The sequence below is a fragment of the Nicotiana sylvestris genome, chromosome 4, assembly GCF_000393655.2.
Source record: "Nicotiana sylvestris chromosome 4, ASM39365v2, whole genome shotgun sequence".
Classification (NCBI taxonomy): Eukaryota; Viridiplantae; Streptophyta; class Magnoliopsida; order Solanales; family Solanaceae; genus Nicotiana; species Nicotiana sylvestris.
Window position 1 is genome coordinate 39,472,861 of NC_091060.1, and position 18,370 is coordinate 39,491,230.

The following is an 18,370-nucleotide window of genomic DNA, read 5'->3' on the forward strand; positions in this document are numbered from 1 at the left end:
ACAGGAATTCCTTCAAAATTGTAAATTTTGGCAACATTTTCATCGGTGTATTTGTCTTGTGCCGAAGATATAGAGAGGATAGTAAGCAAAACGCCCAATCTTCAAAAGTTAAGATGTATATTTGCCGATTCATGGGGTTGGAGAAAGAATGAATATCAGTTCCCTGTATTGGACTCATTATTTCAACTTGGAGTAAATTTCATAGGTGGTCATTCAACTTTGTTTTTATTATCAAAAAGTCATTTTTTTTTCTACTGTCACATAAAAGTCATTTAATTTTGTGTGTCTTACTCAAAAGTCACTTTTCTTTTATTTGTTACACAAAAATCATTTTATTATGCTCTAGTTATCACAATAGTCACTTTGACCAGATTTTATAAACCTTTCACCTGAAAAATCTATTATGCCCTTGAAATTATAAATCCTCTCATTTATACAACACCTTCTATATTATGTGTTATATAATTTATTTTACCCAGGTATTATATAATAATTAAAATAACTTAATATTATCCTATTTATTATTTTATAATATATCCGTACATTTATTTTTATCTTTATATTAATTTTCAAGATATATAAGTAGCATTATTAAATTTGTCGGTAACATTACCGTGAACAAATCTAGATCTCAAGTCCACGTTCTTAACTATGCTTAATGAACTATTTTTAATGAAAATTATAAAATCAAAGCTCACTGATTTATCAACCAAGTCATACCCATTAATTTAATAAATAAAATACTTACATTTTGCACAATAACACATCGGATTAATATTTTCAAATAAATAATATTAACAAAAAAAACTTTAAAAAGCTTAATATTAAACACAAATGTCTTTGAAACTTTTTCTAAGATTCTTATTAACTATAAAAATACTATCATTTGTTCAACAAAACTATTTTCATTATTTCAAATAAATATTAAAAACTAAATATTTTTTATTGTTTTAATATATAAAATATGTTCATGTTTGATTATGATTAAACAAATTGAGTGTCATGGAAAAATTAAATATATGGATATATTATAAAAATAATATAAAGTTATTTTAATTATAAGTAAAATATCTAGGTAAAAATACATTATATAGTATATAATATAGAAGGTGTTACATAAATGAGAGGATTTATAAAGCATAATAGACTTTTCAAGTAAAAATATTATAAAATCTGACCATTGTGTAAATAGAGCAAAGTAAGATGATTTTTGTGTAACAAAAGAAAGAAAATGACTTTTGAGTAATGAACATAACGATGAATGCTTTTTATAGCTTGTTTGGATGGTTGTTACGCATCGTTTCATAATGTATCGTATCGTACTGTATTGTATTGTATTGTATCGTTTGATAAATACAATGATTGGATAGATTGTGTCGTTTGCCATCGTTTCATGATATCACGCACCAGCAATATGAAGAATAAACTTGCAATATTATAAAGAAAAATTATGATACAAAGTAAAATTACTATATAAAAAAGTAGGACAAATGATAAAATAAAATAATTTAATAATAACAAAGGGTGAGATCGAGAGAAAAGACAAGGTAACGACGCGACCAACCAAATCGGTCGTTACATAAAGTGGCACATTTCATCGTTATGTAACGATGGATTTAACGATATGATACAATAAAATTTAAGTAACAATCAAAACAAACATTGTATTTAAAGTAACAATATGATACGATACAATGAGTAACAACCATCCAAACAAGGTGTTATGTAACAAAAAGAAGAAAAATAACTTTTACAAAATAACTTTTACGTAATAAACCCAAAGTTGAATGATCACCCATGAAAATTACTCCTAACCTGAAACACTAAAGGTGGTCTTCATCAATATTCCAACTATAGGTCCGTCAAGATTAAACTTTCCAATGAATTTCAAGAAATTAACATTATGTAAATTTCCTTTGCCAGTAGATGGAATTTCAACCATTGCTTACCTTCTCACCCTTGAGGTACTTAAACTGCAGCAAGTTGACTTTGATTTGGATGAATGGGAAGTGAGAGATTGAGTTCCCTCAGCTCAAATTCTTAAAACTTGGAAATCTCGAACTCTCGAAATGGGGAGTGTCTGATGAAGCCTTTTCTTGCCTTGAGCAATTGGTTTTGGCTAGATGTTTATATCTCAAAGAAATCCTTTCTTGTTTCGAGGACTCGGGTAATATGCAAATACATTGAGGTGAAGTCATGCAGTGAATCTATTACCGACTCGGCCAGGGAAATCAGAGATACACGACTTGATAATGGACACAGATGTGATTTCAAAGTCTTCACTTAGCATTGGAGTAATGAGGCTGCAAGACTGCAGCCTTCTCTTCATTTCCAGTCAAACTAATGGTATAGTCTTAAGCAAATGTGCAGTTGTTGCTGCTTTCTTGCTACTTCGTTTCTGCACTTTAGGTTGTACTTCAATTTGTGGCCTGTTGCACTAGAAGTCTTGCAACTTTTTCTTTTTTCATTTATAAGTAATGTCCTTACTTTCTTTTGATGTATGGTTTGGTGGAACATTGTTGATACAAATTGACGATGTTTGATGGCACTTTTTTTTACAATTTGTGATGTTCCTTTTTCTTGTTATGTTTAGGTTGTTTGGACAATGTCATTATTCCGTAGCTCATTGTATTTTTATTCTATAATCTCGATTATATGAATGTTGTTATACTTGTATCAGTAGTTCTTAAGTAAAAAAAAAAAAAATCAGTTTTGTTTCCCCTAAATTGTCTATGATCCAATCTTGTTTGTTCGCATATGGGTTCTTGCCTTCATATATTATCACTTGCCGGATGGAATTTATGCCCCTTTCTCCAGTGGAGAAATTGTTAAAGATAGTCAAGAAACAATGCTTTCTTATTTCAACACTTTGACACTTTTGTGTCTTTTCTTGCTTTAAATCATTGATATATATATATATACTAATTATGGAATTATCCAAGCTCTCATTCGATTTGTCCACCCCAATTGCTAAAAATGCTGGATTTATGACATTATTAGTAGAGTTTGACTTCACAATTTTACAAATATCAAGATAAGGAAAAAAAAAAGTTATGAAAAAAGATTAGAGCTAACACGGGTTACATGTTTTGCCGAAGAACAAGAACGAAGACAAAAAGCGCCACACGTAGAGTCTCTCTAACTGTCTCCACCATAATTGACCTCGTAAAAATTTTCAAGTGAATTGCTAGATTGTAGTCGTAGCCGACACTCATTCTTGTTCTGGTTTTTTCCAGTTCTAAATTCATGAAATTGTTAATGCATATTATCAGCTGATTTGAAGATAATTTATATCAAGAAGTTTGCTGGTGAGAGGGAGTCCATGTAGAAGTTTGTGGTATCGTGCAGAAGAAAGTTTGTACTCAGAATACCTATACAACCCTCCATGTCTTTGAAAAACTCTAGCTCTTTAGAGTCGTAACAGAAAATAGGAGATTCAGGTGAGAGACTTTGAACATATTAAGAACAGAAAGTAGCTGCCGAAACCTGAGGATAATTCACTCTTCTTGCAAAAGCACATCATGCCTTTATTCGTATGACAAATGAACCTGTAACATCAGTAAGCACATCAGTAAGAGCAAATCCTACATGCAACAGGAACATGTGGGAAAAAAACGCGTTTTCAGCAAATTTGACTTTAAAAAATGGTAAAGATGATGAAGATTTTCTTAGTCATTTGTACTTTTATGTAAAGATAATATGCCCTTTTCAGAGATAGTGGGATGGATTTTGTGAAATAACGTAATAACTGATATTCAATGGAAACAAAGGGTGCATATACTAGTTTAAGATTATGTACAAACTAATTCAAACAAGATATATTTTGCATGCCCACACAAGTCGATGTGTCAGTTACCCGCTGAAAACTTTCTAATCATTTTTCGACACAGAGAGTAGCGAACAAACTTAAATCTACCTTGTAGTTTATCTATCACCATCCAGTCTTCAATTAAGGCTTTTTCCCAAAAGGTCAGGATGATGATGTGAAATGGCCTCTAGATATCTCTATCCAATTAATAACAAAAGTATGACCTTTAAAAGTCTCTTGAACTTGGTACTCGTGGTGCCCAATATGTGTGCTTGTAGGCAAAAGTAAACAATTACAAAATCACCAATCAGATAGGGGATTTAGTGCCCCACCGACTTTTTCAAATGAACACGGAAATTGTACAAATGGAGCTCTTGGCTTCCTCTTCATTTTAGAGAATTAGCAAGATAAAACCCAAAATGAGAAGACTTACAGGCAGGAAGATTAGATATATCTGCAGAAACTGCACAAGGAATTCCAAGGTTTGAAAGTGCTCCCCTTATGATTCCACATGGAAAATAGAGATGCATTCCTATGGCTTGTGCTGCTTTGTTTTCAGCCATGGCTGAAGGGTCTTGAATAGAACCAAGAGTTTCAATAGAAGGATCAACTGACATCCGCGACAGCCAACGAAAACGATTGTCTTGCAACACAAAGGTTCCCTAACAGGAGCAGAAGTTAGAGATCACTATTGCTTAAGCAGCAATGAAATAAACTCTCTTAACTTATTCTGTGATTGATGTGGAAACTTAAACTTACTCTGTGATTTGTCTTCAGGTTGTCTATTTGCTTCTTGAAGACCTCAGACCAGAAGTCCTTGCATATAAATTTGATTGCCTCTAAATGATCGGTGAACCGGGGCCTATCCATAGTATACCTGCCAAAAATAATTATATCAAGGTCAGCAGAAAGTGAAACATGAAAGCTAGGACATGATCCGACTTATAATTATTTTTATAAAAGATCCAACTTGGTATCAGTGTATAATCATACAGAGATCAAGATAGGAGTGATAGATATTCTTAACTAAAAGTCACATTCCAGAAGAAAATTGTTAAGTACACAATCCGGAGACTACATTACACTTCAAACTAGAACTCACTGCAAGAACGGACTCAGAGGTTGCAACTTGGAGGCAAGCCAAAGTCTGTAGACCCAATGAAAGCAAAAGAAATGACAAACATGAAAGATGGAGCCTAGAATTTCAGCCTACATCTAAGCAAGTAAGCATATAGAAAGAACAGAACTTATTAATGTAAAAACTGCTCTAGTGGAAATCTTTTTGTCTTTTCTTTGTGCACGAAAGGATCTCATTGTCTAGGAACAAGTTCCTTTCTCATTTTTCAGAAAAAGAAAGAAAAATTTAGCTGACCACCTGTACAAAATCACAAAGTATAAAATGAAAAAACAAGTGCAATGAGGGGGAAGTCAAATATCCATTATAGTAGTATCTATCAGAACCCTAGTAATGTCTCCAAATTTCATAATTAATCGAAATTGAGAGTGATGTATGAAAGATCAAGTCTCCTTATTGCAGTATTTGCTTGAAATTTGTGAATGGCGGATTGATTATTTGTAGATTGATGGGTATCTTTATAATTGATAAGGTACTAATAGGTGCAATAGTTTGTCAGGAATCAAAAACGTGAACTCTAATATTAAGATTGACGTAGCACCGGAAAAGAAATGCATAGAGAAAGATAGGAGAATGACACCGAAGAATAAGAGAGAACGAGAGAGGGATCAATCCATTAAATATTATCCAACAAATCAAGTGTGCCAAATTAATGCTTATAGGACCGGGAGCGCTGCACAAGCTAAATGCCTAAAGCTATGAAAACTTTGTCTCTAATTAAGAGATAAGTTAAGAGCAAGGGCCAATGTAAAAGATAGAATCTAATCAAGGGAATGATAAAGACATACAGAATCTAAAAAAGATACAAAAATAATCTAAAGATAAAAGATAAACACAGAAAGCGAGAAGAAAACTTCAACCAAATTCATTTTCTACTACTATAAGCTCTTCCAAATCTCTTAAGGGGTTGCATCACAAATTAATGATTGGTAGCAAGGTGATAGCGATTAAATAAGAAGCAAAAATAGAAAAATAAAAACAAGAAGCAAGAAGGTGATTTAAACGGTCTAGAATATGGAATAAATCATCAAGAAATCTAGAAAAGGAAAATTATGACAATCCGGCATAAGAAAGTGAATTTGTTCGAGGTGACAGAATACTTGGGAATACCTTTAGGGGCTAGGTACAAGGCAAAACAGGTGTGGCAAAAGATTGAAGAGAGATGTGAAAAAAGGCTTGCTATGTGGAAAAGACAATACTTATCTCTAGGGGGCAGGATGGTGCTCATCAATAGTGTTCTTGATTCTCTCCCTACATATCTATTGTCCTTATTTCTAATGCCAATTAGTGTAAAGAAAATCCTGGACAGGATCAGGAGGATTTTTGTGGGGAGGTAATAGAGAAAAGCAAGCCTTACATCTGGTGAAGTGGGACACGGTGATGTTGTATAAAAAAAAGAGGTGGACTTGGCAGCAGAAATTTGTAGGCACACAACAATAGTTTACTAATGAAGTGGTTTTGGAGGTATGGAAAAGAAGATGGGAGCTTATGCAGAGGGCTATATTTGATAAATAAGGGGAACAAGACATCTGATTCACATGTCCTGTTAATTTTTCCCATGGTATAGGTCTATGGAAGCACATATACACCTTATGGCCAACCTTTGTTGTCAGCACAGAGTTAAAGGTTGGTATTGGCAGACACACAAGGTTTTGGCAAGATATTTGGATAGGACATGCCCTCTAATAACTCAATATCCTGATCTTCATTGGATCGTTTTGAATTCTAATATTTCAGTTTCTAATTGCTGGGAAGGGGAGCCTTGGCGTAACTGGTAAAGTTGCCGCAATGTGACCATGAGGTCACGGATTCGAGCTGTGGAAACAGCCTCTTGCAGAAATAAGGTTGCGTACAATATAACTTGCAGTCCGACCCCGGACCCCGCGCATAGCGGGAGCTTAGTGCACCGGGCTGCCCTTTTTTTAATTGCTAGAATGTGAACGATTGGTGCTTAGCTTTTCATAGAAATTGCTTTGATTGGGAAGTTCCTAGATTGGCTTTACTGTTGAATGATTTAGACAAGATGGCTCTAAATGTAGAAGCTCCAAACACTATTGTATGGCAGACAAATGGACAATACTCTGTTGATTCATGCTATAGGGAACTCAACAAGGAAGGAGGCAGCAATGAAAGTTGGTCTTGGAAGGAGCTATGGACGATGAAAGCACCCTATAAAATCAAATTGTTTTTTTGTGGCTAGTGGCACATGACGCGTGTCTCACTCAAGGCAGCCTTCAGAAAAGTGGTTTTTGAATATGTAGCAGGTGCTAATTATGCAACAGTGCAGAGGAAAGCAGCAGTCATCTTTTCTTGCAATGCACTGTGACAATACAGATTTGGTCTTTATCTTTTAACAATCTCCGGTGTCCTATATGTAATACCTTATACAGTGAAAGACCGGTTAATCAGCTGGGGTATTAGAATTTAGATACTTGAAAATGTCATAACTCTTGCAAACTATCTCAAAGTAATTTGAAGAATTTTATTCCCAAAAAGCACATCCAAAAGTAGTACTAGTAAATACACATGATGTAATCTATAGGGAGATTATTGTTCACTTGAATCTTCAGTAAATTCACAAAAATAATTTAGTAATAGGAAATTGGTCACCTCTCGGAAAGTTGGTGGCCGACCTGAAAACCGATGGCTTCGATGCGGCGGGCTGCGAGCTCAGGTTTGTCGGCATAGAAGCCATTGCAGTAGGAAGACACGATCTCTGTCAGTAAACTCTCCACACAGCTCTCTGATACTTCTCGAACCATTTCTATATCCTCTTCACAAAAACTGCAAATGATTTTCCAAAGGTTAAAAAGTACTCCTTATAGAGTGCTGATTTTCAATGTGAAGTCCCAATATAACTATTTTTAACACTAAACCCAGTTGAATTTCCGTCTTACACGTTCAGTTGCAGCCTTTTTGAGGCCATCACTTCTCTGACCAACTGGTCACTTCATTCCACCCATTTTACCATTTGCTTATAACCAAACAAAATCAAACTACTAATTTTATATATTTATATTAAAATTGACTTCTCATGTATTAGAGAAACAAATAAATCTTTGAATTTTCATGTATCAGTATCAGATAGATCAAATCGAAATTAACAGATCTAAACCAAATCATCAAGGATGAGCGGATAGACATCACACAGAGGAATACTAATAGTAAAGCAATAAGAAAACGGGAAAAAATCGATGAAGAAATAAGAAAGAGAAGAAGATCGTACCTTGAAAAACTTGGTCGGAATCAAACGAGAGCGAGAGCGAGAGCGAGCTTCTTAGAGAAGGAAAGCAGGAGAAAATATAAACAGAGAGAGGATAATGACAATTAGTGCTGTCAAAATGGTTAAAATTTGGGGATTTTTATTGTTTGTTTTTGTAGAAGAATTTAGGGTTGCGCATCGGTCGAATAAAAATACCGTTCGCTTTATCCCTTTTCGATTTTGTAATATTAATAATCAAATCAAACCAATACAAGTTGGTGTGATTTTTTTAAAGTTCGGTTAGATTATTTCGGGATTATATTTTCGGCTTCAAACGGTTGTATCTTCTGCTCCACTTGACTAAATATGCGAAAGTCATCTGCGACATTAATGAAGATGAACTTCTTGTTGTTCAAGGAATTAAAGCAACATTGGATTTCTGCAGATTCAAGTTCACTCTTTTTCTATTCCTCTTGCTTAATATATAAATATTTGATACAATTGGCAGTGAGAAATGACGAAGAAAACTCGAAAAGATTAACAAATGTCTGCGCCCTTTGGAAATCAAGACGAGACAAATCGACCTTAGAGTGCGCCAAACATTATTCTAGTTTTATTTCCTTTGCTCTTGTTTTTTCCATAATCTCACGTACAGTATTAATAAATTGATAAATGGGTCTAAACATGGTTTCATAGTAGCTGTGCTTTGTTTTAGAATAGGATTTTTGGTTTTGCTATTTTCTTTTTAGAATAGTTGGTAGGGGACTAGGGGTTTATGTTGGTTTTTGTGAATACAAATGAAACAATGAATGAAGACCACTGTCTATTTTCTTATCTTCTACTTGTTGGATTCGATTTTTTTGTAGTGTGATTGCATTCTATATCCATGGAAACTACATCTCATTCATATATTACTGAGTACTGACTGGTTTAAGCTCTAAAACTTAGAAGTTGCATTCTGTTCATTAGTATGGAAGTTTAAAATGCATTACTCCCACACTTTATATGATGCACTGTCATTTTTTAGTTTGTCCCAAGAAGCTTTTGATACAAAAGAAGGAAAAGACAACAGTGACAACAGTGAACGTGCAAAGTGACTGTAATTCGTTTTCGGTTTAACCGAAAACCGAAATACAAAAACCGTAAACCGCACCGAAAAATCGAAAATTAATAATTTTAAAACCGTGCACCGATCGAAAATCAATTAAACCGAAATCGAAAAATCGAAATTCATGGTTCGCCCGATTATTTCGGTTCGGTCGGTATTATGCCCACCCCTAGAAGAATTAACCCATCTATCCAACTATTTAAACTGAAAATAATTGTGTATAATTTACGTATTATATATAATTTATATATATAGCTAGAAGAAAAAAATAATGAATATGACTGGCTATTTATATAAGATCATTTTTAGCGCGTATAAATTATATATATATTATACACATTGGTAAATTTTAATTTAAATGAGTAAGTGAATAACTTTTTAAGTTAATTATTCTAATAATATTTAAAAGTATTCTGTACGATCCAATCCATTTTAAATGGGTTTGATACTTGATTTTTTTTAAAATGAACCAAATATGAATCAACCAATATTATCTGATTTTAAAAATGAATAACTGGCGGAAATGGATAAAAAGTTGGCTTATCTGTAAAGAGAATGGATACTTGTATCAGTTTTCCGATGCTCTTCCCCTATTCCCGGATACGTATTCAAGATTTTAATACTATGGGTACACTATTATCTTTAAGATAGATATTTAGTTCCTATTTGACTCCATTATATAAAATTTTATGATGGTGGCAAGTTGACGAGCAAACTATATTAATACTAAATTCGTAAAAAAAAAATATCGTTCACCTTACAATTGTCCTCGACAAGATTTTATTGAAAACAGTCAATAATAACATCATTACTTACAATTTTAAATATCTCACGCTTTATATACCAAATTAAACAATTAATCAAAAAAGTTTTTAAAGCGGCGCTTAATATTGAGTAGGGATTTTCCTGCTTTGAATCAACTGAGAGCCTCAAAACCGAGAGAGACGAGTCATGAGTACTTTGCTTTTAGAGATTTCAAAGTGTTTGTACTCAAAGAATGATTAGGAGAAGAAAATAAAAAAGGCGTAGGGTGTGAGAAGTTGAGAATTTATTTATTGTAATTAATTATAAAAGAAATTAATTAAAAAGAATTGTATGGAGATCGAACCCTAACCTTGGGGACAAAAAAGAAATAAGAAGAGCACTTAGTCACTAATGCACCAAACTAATCATTTGAGCATGGGTGACCACAAATATATTTAACCGTAAAATTTAAAAAAATTAATATTTTATACATAACCTAGGGAGAGGAGCATGGGTGCATGTAGCCCACCACTCTCCCCGTAAATCCGTCTCTGCCTGTTCCCCAACAATCTACGATCATGAGGAAAGAACCAAAAAGGGTTAGCAAGAAAAAGACAATTCTTCCATCCGATTAGTCATTATTTTGTTATAGACATTTCATTATCTAAATTTATAAGAAATTATTTCTGAAAATTGTAAGTGGTAATTTTTTTGAGAGGAAAAGCTGATACTTTAGAGGCAAATGGAATTTATTTCAAAAGGCAATTCTTTAACACAACAACATATACAATGTATATTGTTTACTAATAATATTTAGTAGTAAGTAATATATGCAACTCATTTAATTTGGCATCATTTTTCATTTTGGCACTTTATCTCTGCCTTATTCTATTTTGGCTCTCAAATTCTATTTCTTATGTTCCACTTTTAACACAAAAGTTAAAACCAGTGCAAAAAGTATAGCGCGCGTGTATACACAAATTTGAGGTTAATAAATATCCAATTAGATATTACCACTTGATTTTTTCATCCATATCAAACGGATCAATACTAAAATACCTGAACTCGATCGTGTTTTTTCATCCACTTTTACCCCATTCATTCTTTAAGTTCTAAAGCTTTAATCTGCCGATTTCATACCTGGCCCGTTTAGATGAAATAAACCCACAAAAAATACGGTTGGATTCAGGTATTTTAGTATTGACCTGTTTGACATGGATGCAAAAATCAAGTGGCAACACTTAATTGGATATTTATTACACCTCAGATTTGTGTACACACACGCGCTATATTTTTTGCACTGGTTTCAGCTTTTGTGTTAAAGTGGAACATAAGAAATAGAGTTTGAGGTCCAAAATGAAACATATAAAATAGAGTTGGAGTTCTCAAAAGCTTAAGGATTGGTGATAAACAAGAATAAGAGTTCAATCTTTTTTGGAGGGATACCACAAGATGCCCAGGAAGCTATTTTGGAATTTCGGGGAATCCAAAAAAGTGAACTACCAGTTAGATACCTGGGAGTTCCCTTAAGTTCCAAGAGAATATCAGTAGCTCAATGACAGCCCTTAATTGACAAAATAGATGGCAGAATCACCTCATGGATAGCTAAATTCCTATCTTATGATGAAAGGATTCAATTGATTAAAAGTGTTATGTTCTCTATTTAAACTTATTGGGCACAAATCTTTGTGCTCCCAAAGAAGATCACTAATCTAATTGAGGCAATATGCAGAAGCTTTTTGTGGACAGGGGAGGGCAATATCTCTAAGAAAGCATTGCTGGCATGGGAAAAAGTATGTATGCCTAAATCAGCAGGGGGATTCAATATTATGAGCATCATACTGTGGAACAAAGCAGCTATATGTAAACAATATTGGGACCTATGCAAGGAGAAGAACAAATTCTGGATTCAATGGATGCACAGTTACTACATCACATGCAGGAACATATGGGAAGTCCAACTGAAGCAAACAGTATGGATTATGAGCAAGATTACGAAAGCAAAGAAGACATTTGAGGAAGCAGGCTTTAATCATGAAGACATCAGGAAGATGAACAACTGTTCAATTAAGCAAATATATCACAAGATGAGAGGAAGCTTCAGTAAAGTGAGTTGGAGAAGAGTTGTATGCAGCAATGTTGGCTGCCCTAGGTGGACATTTATACTAACAATGACAGCACATGGCAAGATGTATACTAAAGATAGTCTAAGAAAATGGGAAATACAAATTGATCAGGAGTGTGTACTGTGCAGATAAACAAGTGAAACTATTCAACACTTATTCTTTGAGTGCTCATATGCAGCTGAATTGTGGGGTAATCTGCTAGCTTGGAAAGGGATAAGAAGACCAGTATATAGATGGCTGAGGAACTAGCATGGGCTCAAAAATATCTAAAGATGAAAACTGCAAGAACTGAACTATATAAGATGACACTAGCAACATGTGTATATTATGTGTGGCAAGAAAGAAATACCCGAATCTTTCAAGTTAAAGTGAGACGATGGGAGATACTTGGCAAGATGATTATACAGGAAATACACTGTCGAAGCAATAAGCATGTGAAAAAAGCATTAAGTAGACTGGATTGGTACCCTATGTAATAGACAAAAAAGTATAACAATAGAAAGGTGGTAGGGGGGGAGAAGTACAGAAAGCATATGATATATGTAAGGGTTTTTTGTTTTACTTGTAAATATTTCCCTGGTAAATGAAATTTTTAATTACCAAAAAAAAAAAATAGAGTTGGAGGGCCAAAATGGAACAAGATAGAGATAGAGTTGTAGGCATATAAATTTTATTAGAATTAAATCCGTAAAATATTTTGGACTATATTTTAAATTCAAGATATATTGGTCTAAATAAATATTATGGTCTAATATATAAATGAATTAATTATATAATTCCAATATATATGAATTAAATAAATAAGTCTTAATCCATTGGGCTAGCTCATTTAATTGGGCTAAAGTAATGAGCCCACTTCATTATGCCCGAGATGATATCTTCTTAGAGGCCGAGTTTGGTGCCACATGTAAAATGACGTGGCGCGCCAAGTCAAATGAAAGAGCCAATAGGATCATGCCACGTATCAAAATGACAAGGCATACCAAGTCACACTAAAAGGCCAATGAAATTGTGCCACGTATGCAAGTGACATGTTCTGGCCAATCAAATGTGGCCATGTCACACTTCAATTTGATTGGTCAGAAAGAGTTTGTTCTTATCATAACTCTGCCTTTCCACAACTATAAATAGGGGTCTTCATAACTCAGAAAAAGGACTAGAAGTTATAACAAAAAGCAAGAGAGAGCTCGTGGATCAAACGCCGCAAATTTCTCTACAAGTTTCAAGCTTCAAGCAATCAAATTCAAGCTCAAGAACGAAGAGAAAATCAAGTTCAAGCTCAAGAACAAAGAACAAATCAAAGTCAAGTTCAAGTTCAAGCACAAGAACAAAGAACAAATCAAAGTCAAGTTCAAGCAATCAAGCTCAAGCTCAAGAACAAGATCATCGTTTGTGGCAGCAAACATTGATTCAAGATCAAGCTCAAAGGCACTTGAATTTATTTACTATTGAAAAGAAGAATCAGAGGATTCATAGAGATTGTAACACTCAAATATTCAAAATAAAATACTACGATTGTTGCGATATTTTCGATCTTGATTTTATTTCCTTGATGCAAATTTATTCTCAACAAATTCTGGCATGCCCAGTGGGACAATCTCTACCTCTCATCTCAACTTTTCAATCACCAAAGTCCGAGAACATTTAAATGGATTCAAAGAAAATTAACTCCGGTTCAACTTCCACCAAGGCTGCTAACTCCAGGTTCTACGCTGTTGTGGAAAGCATCCTCGATGTTACCTTGGGAAGCTTCGAACCAATTACGAGGAGCAAAGGAAGCCCTTTAGGATAACAAGGACCCCAAGTGTCATCTGCATCAACCCCTATTTTTGGATCTTCATCCCCAAAAGAAGCAAGATCTTCCACAAACACATCTAAAGGAGGAAGCGATGTTGCTGAAAAGATCAAGAAAACTCTTGCTCTGCTTGACCTCTCCAAATCCAAGCACTCTGCTGTGAAGGAAGATGATGAATCTTCAAGTGATGAGCCAATCAAGGATCAATCTGTGTGAAAATCCATGCTACTCTCCGTCGTCCATGGCAATCATGCAAGCCATGGTGACAAACACTTCATATATGGAGGAGCAGTTAGCAAACTTGACGGAAGCAATCGCTGGCTTGATCAAACACATGCAAAATCAAGAGGCTAGAATGACAAGCTAACAGATAGAGTGGGAATCTTGATGGAAGAATAATCCACCCATGCACCCGGCAAGCTCCCAAAAGTTCTAGAGAGTGACTCTCCCCCAAGACAAGCAACATCCACTCAGGCTATCCCTGTCTCATCTGAAGGGATGATTCCAATCGATCAACTGAAGGAGTTCATTGAAGGAACCATTAAGAATAAATATGAAGTTGCTGCCAAATCCTCCCTTACATATGCAAAGTTGTACATTGTAAGGGTCGATATGTTGAAGATGTCTGCTGGCTATCAACCTCCAAAGTTTCAATGGTTTGATAGTAAAGGTAACCCAAAGCAACATGTTGGGCACTTCATGGAGACATGCAACAATGCCGAGACTTATGGAGATTACCTCATCAAGAAGTTTGTCGGTTCGCTAAAAGGAAATGCTTTTGACTGGTACACGGACCTCGAGGCTGGATCTATCGATAGCTGGGATCAACTAGAGCAAGAGTTTCTTAATCGCTTTTATAGTACGAGACGTACTGTGAGTATGATAGAACTTACAAATACTCGTCAACGAAAGGGGGAACCAGTTATCGACTTTATCAATCGTTGGAGGAATGCAAGCCTCAACTACAAAGACATGCTTAGTGAAGCTTCAGGCATAGAGATGTGCATCCAAGACATGCATTGGGTATCACGCTACATCTTGCAAGGTATCAAGCCTAGCACATTTGAAGAACTTGCAACTCGTGCCCATGACATGGAATTGAGCATGGCCTCCGCTGGAAATGAAAGGCTACCCATCTATGAACCTCGCAAAGTGAATGACAAGCAAGAAGTCAGGAAGTGAGGCAAGTTCGTACCCAAGTCTGAAGGAAAAGAAGTTATGAATGTCAATACGTCACCTATGAAGTTCACGATGAAGGTGAGCAAGAAGCGGAGTATGAAATCCACTTCTTCTCGAGATAAGCCAAGTGGAAAGTTGACTCTAAAAGAAATACAGGAGAAAGAGTACCCATTCCTGGATTCTGATGTGCCATCCATTTTCGAAGAACTCCTCGAGTTAAAACTCATTGAGCTTCTGGAGATGAAGTGACCAAATGAAGCTGGAAAAATGAATGACCCAAACTACTGCAAATATCACCGACTTGTAAGCCACCCTCTGGAGAAGTGTTTTGTCTTCAAGGACAAAGTTATGGACTTGGCCTGTGAAAAGAAGATCATTCTTGAAGATGATAAAGCAGGCGTGAACCAAGTCTCTATCACCTTTGGCTCATTCAGTCTAGATGAGTTATGCAGTTTAAAAGGAATCAAAAATGAAGAATTACTAGTGAACAACAAAGTTGAAGACGATCAACCTGATGATGATGAAAGTTGGAAGTTAGTGATTCGTCGTAGGAGCCACAAAAGAAGCCCATGAAAAGAATCAATAGAACAACCCACAAGGAAGATGATGGTAAAAAGAGCAACAAAAAAGAATCCAGTTAGGCATTTGAAGAAAGCAAAAGTGGAGATGCACTATTCTCAAAAGCCACGAAATCGAGTGACCTTGGAGGAGCTTTTTACCAAGTTGGTTCCGCATGAAGATTTCCCATGAGGGTATCGACGCCTCTTGTTGCCATGCTGACAAAAAGGAAGAAAAGAGTGATGACCTACTGTTGGAGCCATCTCCGGAAAAGCTCATCGAGTCCACTCCTCAATAAGTTAATGCTTGTGAGGAAAAAGTCACGTTCACAAATGACAATCTTCTACTAGGTGAAACTCCTCATAACCACCCATTGTACCTGGTTGCATATATGCGCGATGAAAGGGTAAATCGAATTTTGGTTGATGGAGGATCCTCAGTGAATATTTTGCCAATCCATACTGTGAAAGAACTTGGTATTCCCATGAACGAACTCTCAGAAAGTTGTGTGATGATCCAAGGATTCAACCAAGGGGAGCAAAGAGCCATAGGCGCGATCAGGCTGGGAATCACTTTTGAATATATGCAATCAAGTGCATGGCTGCATGTGATCGATGCGAAGACTTCATACAATGTTTTGCTTTGGAGTCCTTGGATACATGAGAATAAAGTAGTTTCATCTACCTACCATCAATGTTTAAAATACTATGAGGGTGAAGTCGAGAAGAAGATAATTACTGATGATGAGCCATTCACTGAGGCAGAGTCACACTTCGTCGATGCAAAGTTCTACTTGAAAAACCATATTGTGAAGGAGCTAAAAGTTGATGATGGCATGAAATGCAAGAATGACAAGCCCATAACTAAAAGAGCTGAGGTGACTATCGGTAAAGCCAAAGTTGTTACTGAGGAGGTACAACCCAACGTGAATAAATCTCATAGAGGGGATATTGCATCTTATGGCAAGAAAGTAAGTCCTAAGCTCCAATATGTTCCTAAAAGGAAGAAAGACGAGGGCAAATCATCTAATCTCCAAACCAACACGCTAAAGGAGTTAACTCTTCCGGTAAAATGAATTGAGGCAGTAAAGTTCCCCTCGAAGCCGCTTGTAGGGTTTGTAGCCCAAAGTCATTTCCAGAATGTTGCACTCCCTACAAAGCGAACAGATGAAGGTTTTGATCCTAACGCTTACAAGCTATTTGCAAAAGCTGGATACAATCCCAATGAGCCGTCAAAGTTAGGGAAGCTACCATCAGAAGCTACAACGAGACAACCACGTGAAGGTTTGGGATACAATAAACTGTCACCAGTGCGCATCTCCATTAGAAGGGTGAGTAGCAATTATATCACTATTGAAGATGAATCTACCGCTTCTAACAAGCCTTCTGTCTTTGATCGACTTGGAAAATCACTTATGAGGACCTCCGTGTTTGAAATATTGGGTCCATTAAAGAAGGGGAACAAATTCCAGAGAAATTTTCAAAGCGTAAGAACACCCACTTTGCCCAAAATCCAGAAGATCTCTAAGGATTTCCAAAGTTTGGTTCCTTCTAGAATAAGGCGACAAACAAAACTTGTGGTTTTATGTAAAGAAGTACTGAAGGTAAAGCCATACATTGTGGTCTACACTAAGGAGCGTGATGAAGATGAAGAAAGTGTGGGTTCTTCGTATCATGTTACTGTACAAGGCGGGAATGGTGTTCCATCTTCAATGGAGGATAATGCAGAATTGGAGGATGTTTCTCCATGTTATCATATATCCTTCAACGATGGGGACCCTCAAGAAGATGAAGATGCGAAAGACGCTCCACCTGAACTTGAAGAAGGAGCGAAGACGACAGTTGATGCCTTAAAAGAAGTTAACCTTGACACCGATGAGGAACCAAGACCTACCTACCTAAGTGTTTTACTAAAAGATGATAAAGAGAGCACTTATATTGAGTTACTCAAGGAGTTTAGGGATATCTTCGCTTGGAGTTACAAAGAGATGCCTGGATTGGACCTGAAAGTAGCAGTCCATCACCTTGTAGTCAAAAATAGTGCTCACCCTGTTAAACAAGCTCAAAGGTGTTTTAGGCCGGACTTGGTTCCCTTTATTGAAACCGAAGTTAACAAACTCATCGATGTTGGCTTTATTAGTGAATTTAAATATCCAACATGGGTTTCAAGTATTGTCCCTGTAAGGAAGAAAAATGGCCAGATTCGAGTGTGTGTTGACTTTAGGGATCTTAACAATGCATGTCCGAAAGATGAGTTCTTGCTTCCCATTCCAGAACTGATGATTGATGTTACTACTAGGTACGAGGCAATGTCATTTATGGACGGTTCATCAGGCTATAACCAAATTTGCATGGCGCCAAGAGATGAAGAGCTTACTGTATTCCGCACCCCCAAGGGTAGTTATTGCTACAAGGTAATGCCTTTTGGCTTGAAAAACGCTGGTGCTACTTACCAAAGGGCTATGCAGAATATTTGACCTTCTCCACAAGAATGTCGAATGCTATGTTGACGACTTGGTGGTAAAATCAAGAGAGAAGGGCAACCACTTGAAAGACTTGAGAATGGTGTTTGAGTTGCTCCGGAGGTACCAACTTTGGATGAACCCATTGAAATGCGCATTTGCAGTTACTTTCAGAAAGTTCCTTGGTTTTATTGTTCGACATCAAGGGATTGAAATTGATCAAGCCAAAGTAGATGCAATCTTGAAAATGTATG

At 35.9% G+C, this 18,370-nt stretch overlaps 2 protein-coding genes across 3 annotated transcripts; one reads left to right on the forward strand and one right to left on the reverse strand.

Annotated features, from left to right (window-relative positions):
* Positions 1–2,967: 2,967 nt before the first annotated feature.
* LOC104249396 (uncharacterized) lies at positions 2,968–8,600 on the reverse strand. Of its 2 annotated transcripts, XM_009805818.2 has the most exons (5): positions 8,170–8,600; positions 7,554–7,727; positions 4,568–4,685; positions 4,242–4,470; positions 2,968–3,548 (listed from the first exon to the last, which is right to left on the reverse strand). In XM_009805818.2, exons 2-5 carry the CDS (start codon positions 7,703–7,705, stop codon positions 3,520–3,522), a joined length of 528 nt encoding a protein of 175 aa, XP_009804120.1. In that variant the 5' UTR covers positions 7,706–7,727; positions 8,170–8,600; the 3' UTR covers positions 2,968–3,519. The 2 variants fall into 2 exon arrangements, with proteins under 2 accessions (XP_009804120.1, XP_009804121.1); XM_009805819.2 differs by lacking the exon at positions 8,170–8,600 and having other exon boundaries at positions 3,274–3,548; positions 7,577–7,727.
* Positions 8,601–16,046: 7,446 nt separating this feature from the next.
* LOC138889450 (uncharacterized) lies at positions 16,047–18,131 on the forward strand. Its single transcript, XM_070172759.1, has 3 exons — positions 16,047–16,721; positions 16,794–17,141; positions 17,289–18,131. Exons 1-3 carry the CDS (start codon positions 16,047–16,049, stop codon positions 18,129–18,131), a joined length of 1,866 nt encoding a protein of 621 aa, XP_070028860.1.
* Positions 18,132–18,370: the final 239 nt, after the last annotated feature.